Source organism: Oncorhynchus kisutch, linkage group LG29 (assembly GCF_002021735.2).
Source record: "Oncorhynchus kisutch isolate 150728-3 linkage group LG29, Okis_V2, whole genome shotgun sequence".
Classification (NCBI taxonomy): domain Eukaryota; kingdom Metazoa; phylum Chordata; class Actinopteri; order Salmoniformes; family Salmonidae; genus Oncorhynchus; species Oncorhynchus kisutch.
Window position 1 is genome coordinate 36,260,352 of NC_034202.2, and position 19,808 is coordinate 36,280,159.

Below are 19,808 nucleotides of genomic sequence, written 5' to 3' on the forward strand. Positions count from 1 at the left end.
TAGGCTAGTTGAGAACACCTTTATTTAACCAGGTAGGCTAGTTGAGAACACCTTTATTTAACCAGGTAGGCCAGTTGAGAACACCTTTATTTAACCAGGTAGGCCAGTTGAGAACACCTTTATTTAACCAGGTAGGCCAGTTGAGAACACCTTTATTTAACCAGGTAGGCCAGTTGAGAACAAGTTCTCATTTACAACTGCGACCTGGCCAAGACACAGCAAAGCAGTGTGACAAAAACAACAACAGAGTTTCACATGGGATAAACAAACGTACTCAATAACACAATAGAAGAATCTATATACAGTGTGCGCAAATGTAGAAGATTAGGGAGGTAAGGTAATAAATAGACCATAGAGGCGAAATAATTACAATTTAGAATTAACACTGGAGTGATAGATGTGCAGATGATGATGTGCAAGTAGAGATATTGGGGTGCAAAAGAGCAAGAGGATAAATAACAATATGGGGATGAGGGAGTTGGGTGTGCTATTTACAGATGGGCTGTGTACAGGTACAGTGATCCGTAAACTGCTCTGACAGCTGATGCTGAAACCCTCATATTAAATACCAATGGTATTCACTACGTTTATGGTTAATACTTTGAATGTTTTACAGCGGCCATTAGAAGAAAACAATACTAAAGCAAACATTTACCAGTAGAAATAAAAACATTTAATTGATATTTTCATTTTTATAAAATAATTCATACTTTCTCATATTGTAATTGCTAGAGACGAAACCCAGTTGTTTGTTCAATTGGTTTGATATTTATGGGTATTATGGATATTTATTTTTTTCCCTCGTTGGACCTGCGTTTACAATGTATCCAATTTCGGTTTGCATTGTCAACGCTGGCCCTTTCAGTGAATTGGCTAGCAGAGATGTAAACACCCCCCCCCCCCCCCCCACCCACCCCACTCCCCCCACACACACACAGTTTTATGACCTTACAACCACATCGTAAATACCACAGAGACTTTCCCTGACCGTGCAATTGAGAGAGAGCTTCACAGTAAGACAAAGGGATTCTCCCGCTCAATTCTACTACATCCCAGAATTTGAGAATGGAACAATAGTCCTATTTTGGAGAATGTGAAAAGGGTCGGTAGAGAAGCCAACTACGACCCGTCCGTTTTGTTTCATGTTCGTGACCTCATACAGCCACATTACCCTCTGTTTATACAGGTGCCTCAGCTTTGAGGTTTGCATCTAATTCTTATATAAAATGAATGAGTAAAGATGAAACTATTTACGAAATGATGTAATGTGATGTTCACTTTTAAAATGAGAAAATTGTCTTCCCTGTAAAGTTTAACTAAGTTAGTAGCCACGCCCAAGTGAATAGGCATTGGTTGGAAATGATGAACCATCCCCTTTTCTACATTTCTATAAGAGCCCCCATGACCCAATTCACATTGAACTAAGCAAACCCCAGCGTGAGCTGTGGTGGCGAATAGTTGGACATCCACTCGACAAAAATTCACTCAAGTTCCGAATACCGTGAGGATTTGTCTTCTTCACTTCAAGTGCTAATTCTAATGTCAACCATACAGGCCAGGAAACATGGGGGCTTGAAATGGTATGAACTCTGAACTATTGATCACTCAAGAAGAAATGAGTCCTAGATGACAGCCTATCAGACTGCAGCTGGATAGGTAGCAAATCTAGTACGACAACACTGACCGACGTGGACCAATCTCCAGAGTGAGATGAACCTCTCTGACCACGAGAACTTCTCACATGATGACCCGGAAGTTTCCACAAAGGACGAGGGCTACATCGACTGGGCAAACCAGAGCCTCACATCACCAGCTTCACGTAAATACAATGCATTGCTTTTCCCGAATGAGTGATCGTTAGTGGCATATATATTTATGTGAGAATAGCTTCCCAGGTCCTATGAAGAACAATGTTGTCACGCCCTGACCTTAGTATTCTTTGTTTTCTTTATTATTTTGGTTAGGTCAGGGTGTGACATGGGTGATATGTGTGTTTTTGTTCCTGTCTAGGGGTTTTGTATGTCTATGGGTGTTCACTAGTCTAGGTGTTATGTATGTCTATGGTTGCCTAGATTGGTTCTCAATTAGAGGCAGCTGTTTATCGTTGTCTCTGATTGGGAACCATATTTAGGCAGCCATATTCCTTGGGTATTTCGTGGGTTATTGTCTATGGTTAGTTGCCTGTGTCTGCACTTGTTTATATATAGCTTCACGTTCGTTTTTGTTGTTTTGTAAAGTTTGCTTAGTGTTCTTCGTTTCATTAAAAAGAAGAATGTATTCACATCACGCTTGGTCTCCTCCATTCAACGAACGTGACAGATGTTCCTTAGTCTTCCTTCCAAAACCTCCTTCTCTTCTCTCTGAATTTACCAAGTTATAACCCCACTGTTTTGTCTTGTTTAGTCCACTAGGGACGGCATTTTACTGTATAATGTTATTATGTATTGTATATTCTGTAATTGTTTAATTAGTTAGAAAATAAATAATTGAGCCAATTGGTGTATGGATGATTTATAGTAAAGGGTGGATTCGTGCAGATAACCAACAATTTACGAAGTTCAGATGAGACTGACAAAGGTAATAATAATAATTAATTAATAGAAGACTAATTGATCAGATATTAAAATATCTGAAGAGGTATATTCAGAAAATTATAACTTGTAATCTGAATATTTTCCATGGTGCCCCGACTTCCTAGTTAATTACATTTACATGATCAGTTTAATCACGTAATATTAATTACAGAGAATTGATTTGATAAAATAAGTCTTCACCTTCAATGATACTAAAGACACGACAGTGTGGTTGTTGGTTTAGCTTTCTGTAACTGTGTAGCAAGTATATGTGTAGTTGCATATTGCATCAAGGTGTTACGATTTGTTTTCCAACTCTCCCATTATCTGGTTTTAATGTACATTCTAGAATGCCCTTCTAGCCAATCAGAAATTAGTATTCAACAATGCTGTGGTATAAGCTACATTTATGAGTCGGGGAATAGTCTCCCTGAGAAAAATATATTTAGCAAAAGAGACCTGAGAACAAAAAGCACACCGTTTTCTCCATTGTGGAGAAACGAACAGGAACACGAGCAGGAACACACATGAATGGACATGTATGAATGGTCAGACAATTATGTGTTTTGTGGTAGCCAATAGCCACGGTTGATGTGCTACGTACCTGCGGGCCTTGCCGTAGTTAGCCGAGTCGCTGGCCTGCTCCCGGTAACGGGCGATGTCCCCCTGACAGATCAAACACCGCTGGGCACTGATCAGAGCATACCTCACCTGAACCAACACACATTAAACATGGTTAATTACACACACACACACACACACACACCACACACACACACTAGTCACCGTTTTGCGTAGTGGTCGTGGTCTGATGGCCATGCCGTCCATGTAATCCTCCAGTTTAAACTGAAACACCATCTGAAGCTTCTGCAGCAGCGCATCAAAAAATACTGCCCCCTGGGAAACAAACAACAGCATGATAGAAAAAGTTTAGTTCCCTGAAGAAATGTAGTCTGCATACTGTCACCAACACTATACGCATTACAGTGCTGTTCACGCAATCAGTGCTTGTGTCTGTACGTGGTGTGTGTCTGTCTGTACGTGGTGTGTGTCTGTCTGTACGTGGTGTGTGTCTGTCTGTACGTGGTGTGTGTCTGTCTGTACGTGGTGTGTGTCTGTCTGTACGTGGTGTGTGTCTGTCTGTACGTGGTGTGTGTCTGTCTGTACGTGGTGTGTGTCTGTCTGTACGTGGTGTGTGCCTGTCTGTACGTGGTGTGTGTCTGTCTGTACGTGGTGTGTGTCTGTCTGTACGTGGTGTGTGTCTGTCTGTACGTGGTGTGTGTCTGTCTGTACGTGGTGTGTGTCTGTCTGTACGTGGTGTGTGTCTGTCTGTACGTGGTGTGTGTCTGTCTGTACGTGGTGTGTGTCTGTCTGTACGTGGTGTGTGCCTGTCTGTACGTGGTGTGTGTCTGTCTGTACGTGGTGTGTGTCTGTCTGTACGTGGTGTGTGTCTGTCTGTACGTGGTGTGTGTCTGTCTTTATGTGGTGTGTGTCTGTCTTTATGTGGTGTGTGTCTGTCTGTACGTGGTGTGTGTCTGTCTGTACGTGGTGTGTGTCTGTCTGTACGTGGTGTGTGTCTGTCTGTACGTGGTGTGTGTCTGTCTGTACGTGGTGTGTGTCTGTCTGTACGTGGTGTGTGTCTGTCTGTACGTGGTGTGTGTCTGTCTTTATGTGGTGTGTGTCTGTCTTTATGTGGTGTGTGTCTGTCTGTACGTGGTGTGTGCCTGTCTGTACGTGGTGTGTGTCTGTCTGTACGTGGTGTGTGTCTGTCTGTACGTGGTGTGTGTCTGTCTTTATGTGGTGTGTGTCTGTCTGTACGTGGTGTGTGTCTGTCTGTACGTGGTGTGTGTCTGTCTGTACGTGGTGTGTGTCTGTCTTTATGTGGTGTGTGTCTGTCTGTACGTGGTGTGTGTCTGTCTTTACGTGGTGTGTGTCTGTCTGTACGTGGTGTGTGTCTGTCTGTACGTGGTGTGTGTCTGTCTGTACGTGGTGTGTGTCTGTCTGTACGTGGTGTGTGTCTGTCTGTACGTGGTGTGTGTCTGTCTGTACGTGGTGTGTGTCTGTCTGTACGTGGTGTGTGTCTGTCTGTACGTGGTGTGTGTCTGTCTGTACGTGGTGTGTGTCTGTCTGTACGTGGTGTGTGTCTGTCTGTACGTGGTGTGTGTCTGTCTTTATGTGGTGTGTGTCTGTCTTTATGTGGTGTGTGTCTGTCTGTACGTGGTGTGTGCCTGTCTGTACGTGGTGTGTGCCTGTCTGTACGTGGTGTGTGCCTGTCTGTACGTGGTGTGTGTCTGTCTTTATGTGGTGTGTGTCTGTCTTTATGTGGTGTGTGTCTGTCTGTACGTGGTGTGTGTCTGTCTGTACGTGGTGTGTGTCTGTCTGTACGTGGTGTGTGTCTGTCTTTATGTGGTGTGTGTCTGTCTGTACGTGGTGTGTGTCTGTCTGTACGTGGTGTGTGTCTGTCTTTATGTGGTGTGTGTCTGTCTTTATGTGGTGTATGCCTGTCTGTACGTGGTGTATGCCTGTCTGTACGTGGTGTGTGCCTGTCTGTACGTGGTGTGTGTCTGTCTGTACGTGGTGTGTGTCTGTCTGTACGTGGTGTGTGTCTGTCTTTATGTGGTGTGTGTCTGTCTGTACGTGGTGTGTGTCTGTCTTTATGTGGTGTGTGTCTGTCTTTATGTGGTGTGTGTCTGTCTGTACGTGGTGTGTGCCTGTCTGTACGTGGTGTGTGTCTGTCTGTACGTGGTGTGTGTCTGTCTGTACGTGGTGTGTGTCTGTCTTTATGTGGTGTGTGTCTGTCTTTATGTGGTGTGTGTCTGTCTGTACGTGGTGTGTGTCTGTCTGTACGTGGTGTGTGTCTGTCTGTACGTGGTGTGTGTCTGTCTTCATGTGGTGTGTGTCTGTCTTTATGTGGTGTGTGTCTGTCTGTACGTGGTGTGTGTCTGTCTGTACGTGGTGTGTGTCTGTCTGTACGTGGTGTGTGTCTGTCTGTACGTGGTGTGTGTCTGTCTGTACGTGGTGTGTGTCTGTCTGTACGTGGTGTGTGTCTGTCTTTATGTGGTGTGTGTCTGTCTGTACGTGGTGTGTGTCTGTCTGTACGTGGTGTGTGTCTGTCTGTACGTGGTGTGTGTCTGTCTGTACGGTGTGTGTGTCTGTCTGTACGTGGTGTGTGTCTGTCTGTACGTGGTGTGTGTCTGTCTGTACGTGGTGTGTGTCTGTCTGTACGTGGTGTGTGTCTGTCTGTACGTGGTGTGTGCCTGTCTGTACGTGGTGTGTGTCTGTCTGTACGTGGTGTGTGTCTGTCTTTATGTGGTGTGTGTCTGTCTTTATGTGGTGTGTGTCTGTCTTTATGTGGTGTGTGTCTGTCTGTACGTGGTGTGTGTCTGTCTGTACGTGGTGTGTGTCTGTCTGTACGTGGTGTGTGTCTGTCTTTATGTGGTGTGTGTCTGTCTTTATGTGGTGTGTGTCTGTCTGTACGTGGTGTGTGTCTGTCTGTACGTGGTGTGTGTCTGTCTGTACGTGGTGTGTGCCTGTCTGTACGTGGTGTGTGTCTGTCTGTACGTGGTGTGTGTCTGTCTTTATGTGGTGTGTGTCTGTCTTTATGTGGTGTGTGTCTGTCTTTATGTGGTGTGTGTCTGTCTGTACGTGGTGTGTGTCTGTCTGTACGTGGTGTGTGTCTGTCTGTACGTGGTGTGTGTCTGTCTTTATGTGGTGTGTGTCTGTCTTTATGTGGTGTGTGTCTGTCTGTACGTGGTGTGTGTCTGTCTGTACGTGGTGTGTGTCTGTCTGTACGTGGTGTGTGTCTGTCTTTACGTGGTGTGTGTCTGTCTGTACGTGGTGTGTGTCTGTCTGTACGTGGTGTGTGTCTGTCTGTACGTGGTGTGTGTCTGTCTGTACGTGGTGTGTGTCTGTCTGTACGTGGTGTGTGTCTGTCTGTACGTGGTGTGTGTCTGTCTGTTGGTGTGGTCTGTCTGTATGTGGTGTGTGTCTGTCTGTACGTGGTGTGTGTCTGTCTGTACGTGGTGTGTGTCTGTCTGTACGTGGTGTGTGTCTGTCTGTACGTGGTGTGTGTCTGTCTGTACGTGGTGTGTGTCTGTCTGTACGTGGTGTGTGTCTGTCTGTACGTGGTGTGTGTCTGTCTGTACGTGGTGTGTGTCTGTCTGTACGTGGTGTGTGTCTGTCTGTACGTGGTGTGTGTCTGTCTGTACGTGGTGTGTGTCTGTCTGTACGTGTTTCAAGGTATGTTTTATTAGTGGTATGTAGAGGACACACATGATACACACCGTCCCACGAAATGCTTACTTGCAGGTTCCTTTTGGACAATGCAACAACAATAATAAATAACGAAGGATAAGAATAGGAACAAAAAGTACATTTCTCAGTAGAATAGATTAAACATTTCAGCGTAAATACAATAAAGGAAGGCACAATTTATAGTCCAATATTTACACGCGTTTTAGGTAACAGCCGATTGATGCCTGTGTGCGTGTACATGCTGTGTGTTCAGTGTGTGTACCTCGTCCAGCAGTGTCAGTAGCATGGTGGTGATGCGCGGAGCTGAGTCTCCACTGGGGTCTTTGAGGAGCTGTCTGAAGCGCTCTATAACCTGGTAGAACACGTTCTTCCATAGAGCCTGGTCCAGGTTCTGGCTGTCACTGAACTCTATGTCTGTTAGGATCACCCGCTCGTACAGGGTCAACAGGTCAGCTCTGGGAGGGGGGGGGGGGGGGACAAGATAAAGAAAGGAGCATAGTTTGTTTTTAGACAGCAGGTTGCAGCTTTCACCATTCCTCCACCCCACCCCCCCTCCTTTAGCAGGTTAGTGAGCTGTTGCTTCCTCTCCTCTCCATCCCTCTATCTTACCTGAGCTGAGCCATGCGGTCCAGTCCATCAGCACTGAGTCTGTCTCGAGACAACAGGTTAGTGAGCTGTAACTCCTGACTGTCTGCAGCTCTCAGCAGTCTCCCCAGCTCTCCTCTGGCATGTTGCCCAGCCTCCTCAGGGGTTACACCTGCTCCGGATCCACCCCCTGCTAGAGCCTCGGGTCCATCCGGGTACCCCTGGCCCCTGTACCCCCCGTAGAACTGACCCGGGTGGTACATGTCGTTAGAGGGGGGGATCTGGTAAGGGCCGGCGGGCATAGTGTGGTAAGGGTAGGGGTAGCGTGTGTTGGGGTTAGGGTTGGCGTTGTAAGGGTAAGGGTTGTCAGAGTTCTGGTACTTGTAGAAGGCCTGGGCCCTGGCTGCAGCCTGCTGCTGGAGGTGGAGGTGCTCCCCCTGGCGGACCGGGGGACTCCCTGCAGCCTCGTCATCTGTATCCAGGAAGTGCAGCGCTCCGTAACCAACGCCTGTCTGCAGGTACATGGGCTGCTGCTGGAGCGATGCATGCTGGGAGAGCCCGAGGGCGGGTTTCTGGTCGGGGTTGTTTGGGTCCCAGAGACGCCTAGTTCCTCCGCCCCTTCCTCCTCCTCTCCCTAGCCCCGCATCTCTTCCTCCACGGATCCCACCAAACAGAAGCCTCGGCCCGGGCTCCGCCGGCAAATTGGAGAGGTTGGTGTGGGCGGGGAGGATGAGGATGCCCCTCCCCCTGCTGCGAGGCCCAGTGCCCTGTCTGCGTCGCCCCTGGGGGTCCTCGCCAGGGCCTGAGGTAGCCTGGGAGGAGCCTGACTGTCTGTCACTGTGAGATATTCTCAGGAGACCTCCTCTCCCTCCTCCTCTGTGCCTCCCTCCTGTCCCTCTGCTCTCCTCCACCCTCTTCCTCCTCTCCGGGCTCCAGTCCTCCTCTCCTCCATCTCTCCTCCTCTCATCCATCCATTCTCCCACCTTGCTATCTTCCAGTGAGTCAGTAGAGGAGTCTCTAGTGCTTCTCCTCCTGTTCTGGAGCTGACCTCCTCCTCCCTCCCCTCTCTCTCGCTCCCTGCGGCCCAACCGGTCTCGTCGGGCCCTGTCCTCCCCCAAACCCCCTCCCTTTCCCAGTCCAGGTCCGTCCAGACTGGTGCCACTGCTGGCAGAGCTGGTGCTGTAGGTGCGGTTCCTGGGTCTTCTGATGTCTGACTTGGAGTAACGCTTAGAGGATGATGATGGGTGGTGGTGGTTGTTGTTAGGACTAGTGTTGGCTCTGCTCCTCTCGTTCCCCTCCGCTGGCCTCTCTCTGTTTCTCTCCATCTCTCCATCCCTTTCTCTGTCTATGTCTCGGGGTCTGTTGTTCCCTCTCTGCTTGTCCCTCTCCATCTCCCTGTCCCTCGGTTCCTCTCTTTCTCTGTCTATGTCTCGGGGTCTGTTGTTCCCTCTCTGCTTGTCCCTCTCCATCTCCCTGTCCCTCGGTTCCTCTCTTTCTCTGTCTATGTCTCGGGGTCTGTTGTTCCCTCTCTGCTTGTCCCTGTCCCTCGGTTCCTCTCTTTCTCTGTCTATGTCTTGGGGTCTGTTGTTCCCTCTCTCCATCTCCCTGTCCCTCGGTTCCTCTCTTTCTGTCTCTTTATCCCTCTGTTTTTCTCTTCCTTTTGTTGGCTGTGTATCTGCAGGACGGTTTGCTTCCCCCTCTTTGTCCCCCTCTGACTCTCTCTTATTTCTCTCTTTAATCACTCGCTCACCCTTCCCCCCTCCTCCTTCCCCTCTTCCTCTTCTCTTGGAGTCCTGATTGCCCCCCTTCTCCCCTCCTCCTCCTCCTCTGTTCCTGCGGTTTCCCCTCTCTCTCTTCTTCTCCTCTGTCTTCTCACCTCCTCCCTCAACTCCTCTGCTCCTCCTGCCCTCAACGCTAGCCTTCTTCCTCCTGTCTACTTCCTGACCCTCTCCTTTCTCTCCTCCTCCTCTCTCATCCTCCTCCTCTCTCCCGGCTGGGACAGTCACACTGAGTTTCTCAATCTTCCCAGTCAGGTTCTCTGATACAGGGTCTGAGACTGCTGCTGCCGCTTTGCCTGTCTCTCTCCTCCCCTGCCTTCTCTCCTTCTCCTCACACCTGCCACCTCTCCCCTTCTCCTCCCCTCCCCCTCTCTCTCCTCCAGTCTCTTTTTGTGGGGCTGGCTCTCTCCTGACTACAGCCTCCTCTCTAACAGAACCAGACCCAGGAGTATTCGGTTTCTTCGTCTCTCTTCCCACTTCCTTCCCCTGGGTGCTGGTGGTGCTCCTTCGGCCCCCCGGCTGATAGATCTCCCGGTCCGGTTTACGAGTCTTCCTGGTGGGCTTGGCAGAGCCAGGGGAACCCCCTGCTGGCTCCGGGAGGTCTGGGTCTCTCCCACTGTGGTCCGTCTCTCTCCCTCCATCTCTCTGGTCGTTCTCTCTCCCTCCATCTCTCTGGTCGTTCTCTCTCCCTCCATCTCTCTGGTCGTTCTCTCTCCCTCCATCTCTCTGGTCCTTCTCTCTCCCTCCATCTCTCTGGTCCTTCTCTCTCCCTCCATCTCTCTGGTCCTTCTCTCTCCCTCCATCTCTCTGGTCCTTCTCTCTCCCTCCATCTCTCTGGTCCTTCTCTCTCCCTCCATCTCTCTGGTCCTTCTCTCTCCCTCCATCTCTCTGGTCCTTCTCTCTCCCTCCATCTCTCTGGTCCTTCTCTCTCCCTCCATCTCTCTGGTCCTTCTCTCTCCCTCCATCTCTCTGGTCCTTCTCTCTCCCTCCATCTCTCTGGTCCTTCTCTCTCCCTCCATCTCTCTGGTCCTTCTCTCTCCCTCCATCTCTCTGGTCCTTCTCTCTCCCTCCATCTCTCTGGTCCTTCTCTCTCCCTCCATCGCTCTGTATGGAGCTCTGTGGTCCGTTGCCTGAGCACGATGGCCCCCCTGCACTGCTACTGTTGTTGTTGTCGACTCTATTGGTGTGGTGGTCACCTCTTTGAGTCCTCTGTTGTGCAGATGCTCGAGAGCCTTCGCGGTTAAAAGTAAAACCTCCCCTACCATGACTACCCCCTCCTCCATATTTATCTTCTCCTTCTGTCCCCATCTCTCCATCTGTACATCCAGGTTCCGTTGAAACCATCATCTTGTGTCCTTCTTCCTCCTCCTGTGGCGGTGGTGACATCACCAGCTCCTCCTCAGGGTCGGAGGTCATGGTTACAGGGTGACGAGGGGAGGTCAACTCTTCGCCTTCCTTGCTGTCATGGTGACGGTTGCCATGGATGGCCTCGGACATGTAGTATTGCAGATCTGATTTTTTTGATGCGTCGTTGCCGTGGTTACTCTGCTGCTGGCATTCGCCACGCCCCTCCTCTCCTTGCTCCTCTGTGACAGGGAGAGAGAGAAGGGGGAGATAGAAAAGGGAGAGAAATAGTTGGGGAAAGAGATAGAGAGGGAGAGGAATGAGGAGAGAGGGAGAGGAATGAGGAGAAAGGGAGAGATATATTAGCAGTGATGACAAGGTGTGTGTTATGAACTTGAAAGTGTTCCAAGAAGCTGTAGAGAGGACATTCAGACAACAGACAGACTGCTTGTCCTGTCCTACACACAGTAACACTGCAGAGTTAACACACAGACACAGGTCCACCTGCACAGAGCACATCACACACTATCTCAACTTCTTATGTGTGATTCATCTCCCAGTCGGCTAATGAACTAAACTGACTCATCAGGCTCTCAACTAACCCTCAGCAAGAGACAGTTTAAGAAGGTGAGAGAGAGAGAGAGAGAGAGAGAAACAGAGAGAGAGAAACAGAGAGAGAGAGAGAAACAGAGAGAGAGAGAGAGAGAAACAGAGAGAGAGAGAGAGAGAGAAACAGAGAGAGAGAGAGAAACAGAGAGAGAGAGAGAGAGAGAAACAGAGAGAGAAACAGAGAGAGAGAGAGAGAAACAGAGAGAGAGAAACAGAGAGAGAGAGAGAGAGAGAGAGAGAAACAGAGAGAGAGAAACAGAGAGAGAGAGAGAGAGAAACAGAGAGAGAGAGACAGAGAGAGAGAGAGAGAGAGAGAGAGTGAGAAACAGAGAGAGAAACAGAGAGAGAGAGAGAGTGAGAAACAGAGAGAGAAACAGAAACAGAGAGAGAGAGAGTGAGAAACAGAGAGAGAAACAGAAACAGAGAGAGAGAGAGAGAAACAGAGAGAGAGAGAGAGAAACAGAGAGAGAGAGAGAGAAACAGAGAGAGAAACAGAGAGAGAGAGAGAGAAACAGAGAGAGAAAGAAAACAAGTGTGCGGTTAAAATTGGCAGAAAACACACATTTCTTACCACAGGGCCGTGGGGTGAGACAGGGATGCAGCTTAAGCCCCACCCTCTTCAACATATATATCAACAAATTGGTGAGGGCACTAGAACAATCTGCAGCACCCGGCCTCACCCTATTAGAATCTCTAGTCAAATGTCTACAGATGATCTGGTGCTTCTGTCCCCAACCAAGGAGGGCCTACAGCAGCACCTAGATCTTCTTCACAGATTCTGCCAGACATGGGCCCTGGCAGTAAATCTCAGTAAGACAAAAAATAATGGTGTTCCAAAAAAGATCCAGTTGCTAGGACCACAAATACAAATTCCATCTAGAAACCGTTGCCCTTGAACACACAAAAAACTATACATACCTCGGCCTAAACAACAGCGCCACAGGTAACTTCAACAAAGCTGTGAACGAGCTGAGAGAAAAGGCAAGAAGGGCCTTCTATGCCATCAAAAGGAGCATCAAATTCGACATACCATTTAGGGATGGACGATATACAGTGGGGAGAACAAGTATTTGATAACCTGCAAAATCGGCAGTGTTTCCTACTTTACAAAGCATGTAGAGGTCTGTCATTTTTATCATAGGTACACTTCAACTGTGAGAGACGGAATCTAAAAAGCTGCTTGCCTATTGTCCTGTAGCCCATCCCAACCTTGTGCAGATCTATAATTTTATCCCTGATGTCCTTACACAGCTCTCTGATCTTGGCCATTGTGGAGAGGTTGGAGTCTGTTTGATTGAGTATGTGGACAGGTGTCTTTTATACAGGTAACGAGTTCAAACAGGTGCAGTTAATACAGGTAATGAGTGGAGAACAGGGGGACTTCTTAAAGAAAAACTAACAGGTCTGTGAGAGCCGGAATTTTACTGGTTTGTAGGTGATCAAATACTTATGTCATGCAATAAAATGCAAATTAATTATTAAAAATCATACAATGTGATTTTCTGGATTTTTGTTTTAGATTCCGTCTCTCACGGTTGAAGTGTACCTATGATAAAAATTACAGACCTCTACATGCTTTGTAAGTAGGAAAACCTGCAAAATCGTCAGGTTGATTATTACTGGTAATGGGGACATATGTAAATGCCAACAAAATAACTTTTTGGTGTGTGTGAGTGTGTGTGTGTGTGTGTGTATAACCTTTATTTAACTAGGAAAGTCAGTAAGAACAAATTCTTATTTACAATGACGGCCTACCACCGGCCAAACCCGGACGACGCTGGGCAAAATGTGCGCTGCTCTATGGGACGGCCGGATGTGATACAGCCTGGATTTTATTTATTTTTTTAATTTTTTTATTTCACCTTTATTTAACCAGGTAGGCTAGTTGAGAACAAGTTCTCATTTGCAACTGCGACCTGGCCAAGATAAAGCATAGCAGTGTGAGCATACAACAAAGAGTTACACATGGAGTAAACAATTAACAAGTCAATAACACAGTAGAAAACAAAGGGGGGGGTCTATATACAATGTGTGCAAAAGGCATGAGGAGGTAGGCAAATAATTACAATTTTGCAGATTAACACTGGAGTGATAAAAGATCAGATGGTCATGTACAGGTAGAGATATTGGTGTGCAGAAGAGCAGAAAAGTAAATAAATAAAAACAGTATGGGGATGAGGTAGGTGAAAAGGGTGGGCTATTTACCAATAGACTATGTACAGCTGCAGCGATCGGTTAGCTGCTCAGATAGCTGATGTTTGAAGTTGGTGAGGGAGATAAAAGTCTCCAACTTCAGCGATTTTTGCAATTCGTTCCAGTCACAGGCAGCAGAGTACTGGAACGAAAGGCGGCCAAATGAGGTGTTGGCTTTAGGGATAGGTGTGCTACATTTTCATGAACCATGAACCAGGGTCTGTAGTGACACCTCTTGCACTGAGATGCAGTGGCTTAGACCACTGCGTCCATGTGTGTGTGTGTTAACTATTTAATTGTACTAGAATGCTTAAAAGGCCGCTATAATTTTAAATATTGGTTATTGGTATCGGCCAAAAATGGCATATCGGTACATCCCTAATACCAATTAAAAATACATGAATCAGTTATAGAACTTATTGCCCTTAATGTTTGTCAGGTCTGGAGTCCGCTCACCATCCAAGAATTCACAAAATGGGACAAAAAACTAATTGAGACCGCATGCAGAATTCTGAAAAAAAAATCCTCTGTGCACAACGTAAAACACCAAATAATGATCACCAAACAATGATCAGAATTAGGGAGATACCCGCTAATGATCAAAATCCAGAAAAGATCCAGAAAAACCTTCCATAACAAAGACATCACCTACAGAGAGATGAACCTGGAGAAGAGTCCCATAAGCAAGCTGGTCCTGGGGCTCTGTTCACAAACACAAACACATCCCACAGAGCCCCAGGACAGCAGCACAATTAGACCCAACCAAGTCATGAGAAAACAAAAAGATAATTACTTGACACATTGGAAAGAATTAACAAAAAAACAGACCAAACTAGAATGTTATTTGGCCCTAAACAGAGAACACAGTGGCAGAATACCTGACCACTGTGACTGACCCAGACTTAAGGAAATCTTTGACTATGTACAGACTCAGTGAGCATAGCCTTGCTATTGAGAAAGGCCACCGTAGGCAGACATGGCTCTCAAGAGAAGACAGGCAATGTGCACACTGACCACAAAATGAGATGGAAACTGAGCTGCACTTCCTAACCTCCTGCCCAATGTATGACCATATTAGAGACAAATATTTCCCTCAGATTACACAGAATCACAAAGAATTTGAAAACAAACCCAATTTTGATAAACTCCCATATCTACTGGGTGAAATACCACAGTGTGCCATCACAGCAGCAAGATTTGTGACCTGTTGCCACAAGAAAAGGTCAACCAGTGAAGAACAAACATCATTGTAAATACAACCCAGATTTATGTTGTTTTTCCCCTCCTTTTGAACTTGAACTATTTGCACATCGTTACAACACTGTGTATATATACGTAATGACATATGACATGTCATTATTCTTTTGAAAATTCTGTGAGTGTAATGTTTACTGTGAATTTTTATTGTTTATTTCACTTTTGTTTATTATCTTTTTCACTTGCTTTGGCAATGTTAACATATGTTTCCCATGTTAATAAAGCCCTTGAATTTAGAGAGAGAGAGAGAGAGAGAGAGAGAGAGAGAGAGAAAGAAAGAAGAGAAGAGAAGGAGAAAGAGATATAAGAGAAAGAGAGAGAGAGAAGAGAAAGGGAGAGAGCCTGCATGAAAATGTAGCACACCTATGCCTCATATTTCAACAACAAAAAACGGACATGGCACACACTCACAGCTGCCCCAGGGCCGGGATTTAAGTTTTAGCTATGGTGTGCAGAGCTGTCATCAAGGCAAAGGGTGGCTACTTTCAAGAATCTAAAATCAATTTAGATTTTTTGGTTACTACATGATTCCATATGTGTAATTTCATAGTTGTGATGTCTTCACTATTATTCTACAATGTAGAAAATAGTCCAAATAAAGGGGGATAAAATTGAATGTGTAGGTGTGTCCAAACTTTTGACTGGTACTGTGTGTGTGTGAAATGAGTTTAGAATGGACCATTATCAGGCACCTGTAGCGGGTCAGGGGAAAAAATACCAGTAATCTATGCACTTAAATAGTGAATGGAGGACTCTTTTCCCGTTGTTAATGATCATATCAGCCAGCTAGGCTATACTCCTGTTTTAAGCCAAACAATGTTCTTAATATTGGGAAAGTTGAGAAATAAATATATTATTCCTTGCCTACAGAAAGGTATTGGGATTACATTTGCATTGATGTCAGAGTGATTAGAGGGACAATAGAGTGCAGAGTACCAGGCGGTTAGCAAGTTTGGTAGGATACTAATGACCATCAGCAGCATCAGAGCTTGGAGAAGCCTAATTACCGTGACTAAGCGGTCATGTGGAATTTAACTACAGTCATTAGTCGTGACTACCAGCGTGGCGGTAATACAGTCAGAGTAACAAGCCCTAGGCGCAGCTCCAATGTATCAAATGTACAAATGTAACAACATAAACTCTCATTTTTATTTTAAAAACTGACGGCGGAATAGATGCACAGGAAGAGTGGACAGAGAGAAGCAGGTGAGTGATGGCTGGAAGGGGATGTGGCTGGCTGATCACAGCTGCCACACTTGAGATGTGCATGAAAGTGAAGTGGACGTTACAGCACATACAAGAAACTAGTTGCTGTTGCTTCATTTTTGTTTACTACATTTATAAACCAAACTGACTTTATAAACATTATATAATAGGTGTGAGCTTTTTAGATCGGTAGGGACCAAATGTTTTTTTATATCATATGAAACGGTACTATGGAGCCGTGGCCGTGCATGACTCCAAAACCATCATTAAGTTTGCCGACGACACGACGTTGGTAGATCTGATCACCGACGATGATGAGACAGCCTACAGGGAGGTCAGAGACCTGGCAGTGTGTTGCCAAGACAACAACCTCTCCCTCAACGTCAGCAAGACAAAGCAGCTGATAGTGGACTACAGGAAACGGAGGGCCAAAGCAAGCCCCAATCCACATTGAAATGGCTGTAGCGGAGCAGGTCAAGAGCTTCGAGTTTCTTGGTGTCCACATCGCTAAGGAATTATCATGGTCCACACACACCAACACAGTTGTGAAGAGGATGCAACAACGTCTATTGCCCCTCAGGAGGCTGAAATTTTTTGCATGGGCCATCAGATCCTCAAAAGGTTCTACAGCTGCACTAGTGAGATCATCTTGACCGGCTGCAAAGACTCCAGCCACCCAAGGTATATACTGTTTTCTCTGCTACCGCACAGCAAGCAGTATCAACGCACCAAGGCTGGAACCAACAGGACCCTAAACAGCTTATACCCTAAGCCATAAGACTGCTAAATAGGTAGTTAAATAGTTAACCAATCGCTACCTGGACTTTCTGCATTGACCATTTACACACCAACTATTTTGACTCATCACATACGCTGCTGTTACTGTCCATTATCTATCCTGTTGCCTTGTCACTTTATCCCTGCCTATATGTACATATCTACCTCAATTCCCTCCTACCCCTGCACATCAACTCGGTACTGGTACCCCGTGTATATAGCCAAGTTATCGTTACTCATTCTGTATTTATTCCATGTGTTATTATTTTTCTAATACTTCTCTTTTTTTTCTCTCTGCATTGTTGGGAAGGGCAGTAAGTAAACCTTTTGCTTAGTCTACACCTTTTGTTTCCGTTCAAGATGGCGCAGGAGGGGATGCTGGCGTCTTATTGGCTCTTAACCAACCGGGCTATTTGGTTTGTTTTTTTTACGTTGTTTGGAACTTGTTTTGTACATAATGTTGCTGCTACCGTCTCTTATGACCAAAAAGAGCTTCTGGACATGAGAAGAGTGATTACTCACCTCGAACTGGACAAAGAATTTCTCTTTAATGAGTCGGACAGGAAGGATATACTCCAAACACCCGTACAGGCCCTCGCCCCCGTCATTCGCCAAGTCTAGGTCCAAGAGGCTTCTAAACAGCTTCTACCCTCAAGACACAAGACTCCCGAACGTCAAATCAAATGGCTACCCAGACTATTTGGATTGCCCCCCCGTCCCTCTACGCTGCTGCTACTACCCTGTTATTATCTATGCATAGTCACTTTAATAACTCTACCTAATGTACATATTACCTCAGTACTGGTGGCCCCGCACATTGACTCTGTACCGATACCCCCTGTACATAGCCCCGCTATTGTTATTTACAGCTGCTCTTTAATTATTTGTTGTTCTTTTCTCTTACTCTTTTTTTTGTTGTATTTTCTTAAAAGTGCATTGTTGGTTAAGGGCTTGTAAGTAAGCATTTCACTTGCCACAAGAAAAAGGCAACCAGTGAAGCACAAACACCATTTTAAATACAACCCATGTTGATTTATTTTCCATTATGTTCTTCAACTGTTTACACTGTTACAACATCGTAACTTTACATAGCCATAATATAACATTCGAAATGTCTCCATTATTTTGAAACTTTTGTTTTGTTAGTGTAATGTTTATTTTTCATTTAAATGTTGTTTATGATCTATTTCACTTGCTTTGGCAATGTAAACATGTTTCCCATACCTATGTAAGCATGGGGGAGGCGTTTGAAAACAAACGACCACATGATGAGCCTAGCTACCGTTAGCTAGCAAGTTAGCGTTAGCTTCTTAGTTTCGTGGCACTTTATACTTTGGCTAGCTCATTTTGCGTTCTCTTTGTTAGTGTATTGAGCACTTTCTGCGATCGTTCTCACCTCTGTGGACATCGCCGTGGTTGACGAAACTCGACGGTTCAACTCGTAGCTCCGCAGCAGAAATCCGTACTCTGTCTAGTTCACTGAGGTCTAATTCGTCCGCCATCTTCGTCTCTATCCAACAACACAAACACACGGCGACTCAGAGGGACAAAACACAACGCGCCCGCAGAGAAACGCGTTTAGATAAACAACTTGTTTGTCATTCTGGGCACAGTAGCCAAGCTTGAACATTAGGCTCTACTTAGCCGAAAGGCCGGCAGATGGCGATATTGATGTGGTATTGATGGCTCCAAAAGCATTGTATGCAGTCGTCTATTGTGACAAAGACAGTACAGTATGAAGATACGCCAAAACTGCTTCTCCAATCCCCGATCACCCTTGTAGGCCATGTCATACCACGGTTGTCTAATTGTAGTGATGAAGAGAGTTTAGAGCACATTTATTGAACTGCTAGCTACAGAACTAAAGAAATATGGGACCTGACGAGAAGTATTGATTTCGATGTACACTGCTCAAAAAAATAAAGGGAACACTAAAATAACACATCCTAGATCTGAATGAATGAAATATTCTTATTAAATACTTTTTTCTTTACATAGTTGAATGTGCTGACAACAAAATCACACAAAAATGATCAATGGAAATCAAATTTATCAACCCATGGAGGTCTGGATTTGGAGTCACACTCAAAATTAAAGTGGAAAACCACACTACAGGCTGATTCAACTTTGATATAATGTCCTTAAAACAAGTCAAAATGAGGCTCAGTAGTGTGTGTGGCCTCCACGTACCTGTATGACCTCCCTACAACGCCTGGGCATGCTCCTGATGAGGTGGAGGATGGTCTCCTGAGGGATCTCCTCCCAGACCTGGACTAAAGCATCTGCCAAGTCCTGAACAGTCTGTGGTGCAACGTGGCATTGGTGGATGTAGCGAGACATGATGTCCCAGATGTGCTCATTTGGTTTCAGGTCTGGGGAACGGGCGGGCCAGTCCATAGCATCAATGCCTTCCTCTTGCAGGAACTGCTGACACACTCCAGCCACATGAGGTTTAGCATTGTCTTGCATTAGGAGGAACCCAGGGCAAACCGCACCAGCATATGGTCTCACAAGTGGTTTGAGGATCTCATCTCGGTAGCTAATGGCAGTCAGGCTACCTCTGGCGAGCACATGGAGGGCTGTGCAGCCCCCCAAAGAAATGCCACCCCACACCATGACTGACCCGCCGCCAAACCGGTCATGCTGGAGGATGTTGCAGACAGCAGAACGTTCTCCACGGCGTCTCCAGACTGTCACGTCTGTCACATGTGCTCAGTGTGAACCTGCTTTGATCTGTGAAGAGCACAGGGTGCCAGTGGTGAATTTTCCAATCTTGGTGTTCTCAGGCAAATGAAAAACGTCCTGCACGGTGTTGGGCTGTAAGCACAACCCCCACCTGTGGACGTCGGGCCCTCATACCACCCTCATGAAGTCGGTTCCTGACCGTTTGAGCAGACACATGCACATTTGTGGCCTGCTGGAGGTCATTTTGCAGGCTCTGGCAGTGCTCCTCCTGCTCCTCTTTGCACAAAGGCGGAGGTAGCGGTCCTGCTGCTGGGTTGTTGCCCTCCTATGGCCTCCTCCACGTCTCCTGATGTACTGGCCTGTCTCCTGGTAGCGCCTCCATGCTCTGGACAATACGCTGACAGACACAGCAAACCTTCTTACCACAGCTCGCATTGATGTTCCATCCTGGATGAGCTGCACTACCTGAGCCACTTGTGTGGGTTGTAGACTCCATCTCATGCTACCACTAGAGTGAAAGCACCGCCAGCATTCAAAAGTGGCCAAA

General features: G+C 46.4%; 1 protein-coding gene across 3 annotated transcripts in view; it reads right to left on the bottom strand.

Annotated features, from left to right (window-relative positions):
* LOC109873915 (SMG6 nonsense mediated mRNA decay factor) overlaps nt 1-18,114 on the bottom strand; it is a 39,755-nt gene extending 21,641 nt beyond the window's left edge. For 2 of the 3 annotated variants that reach the window (XR_004206108.1, XM_031808825.1), the window contains exons 1-5: nt 17,973-18,114; nt 7,437-10,776; nt 7,090-7,282; nt 3,360-3,470; nt 3,178-3,284 (exon numbers count right to left, since the gene is read on the bottom strand). Coding sequence is in view for 2 of the 3 variants with exons in the window: in XM_031808825.1 (XP_031664685.1) it covers nt 3,178-3,284; nt 3,360-3,470; nt 7,090-7,282; nt 7,437-10,776; nt 17,973-18,078 (3,857 nt within the window). In the remaining variant the exon portion in view is untranslated. The remainder of the gene's footprint in view (nt 1-3,177; nt 3,285-3,359; nt 3,471-7,089; nt 7,283-7,436; nt 10,777-17,972) is intronic. The other variant, XM_031808826.1, reaches the window with a different exon arrangement.
* Between the last annotated feature and the right edge of the window lie 1,694 nt (nt 18,115-19,808).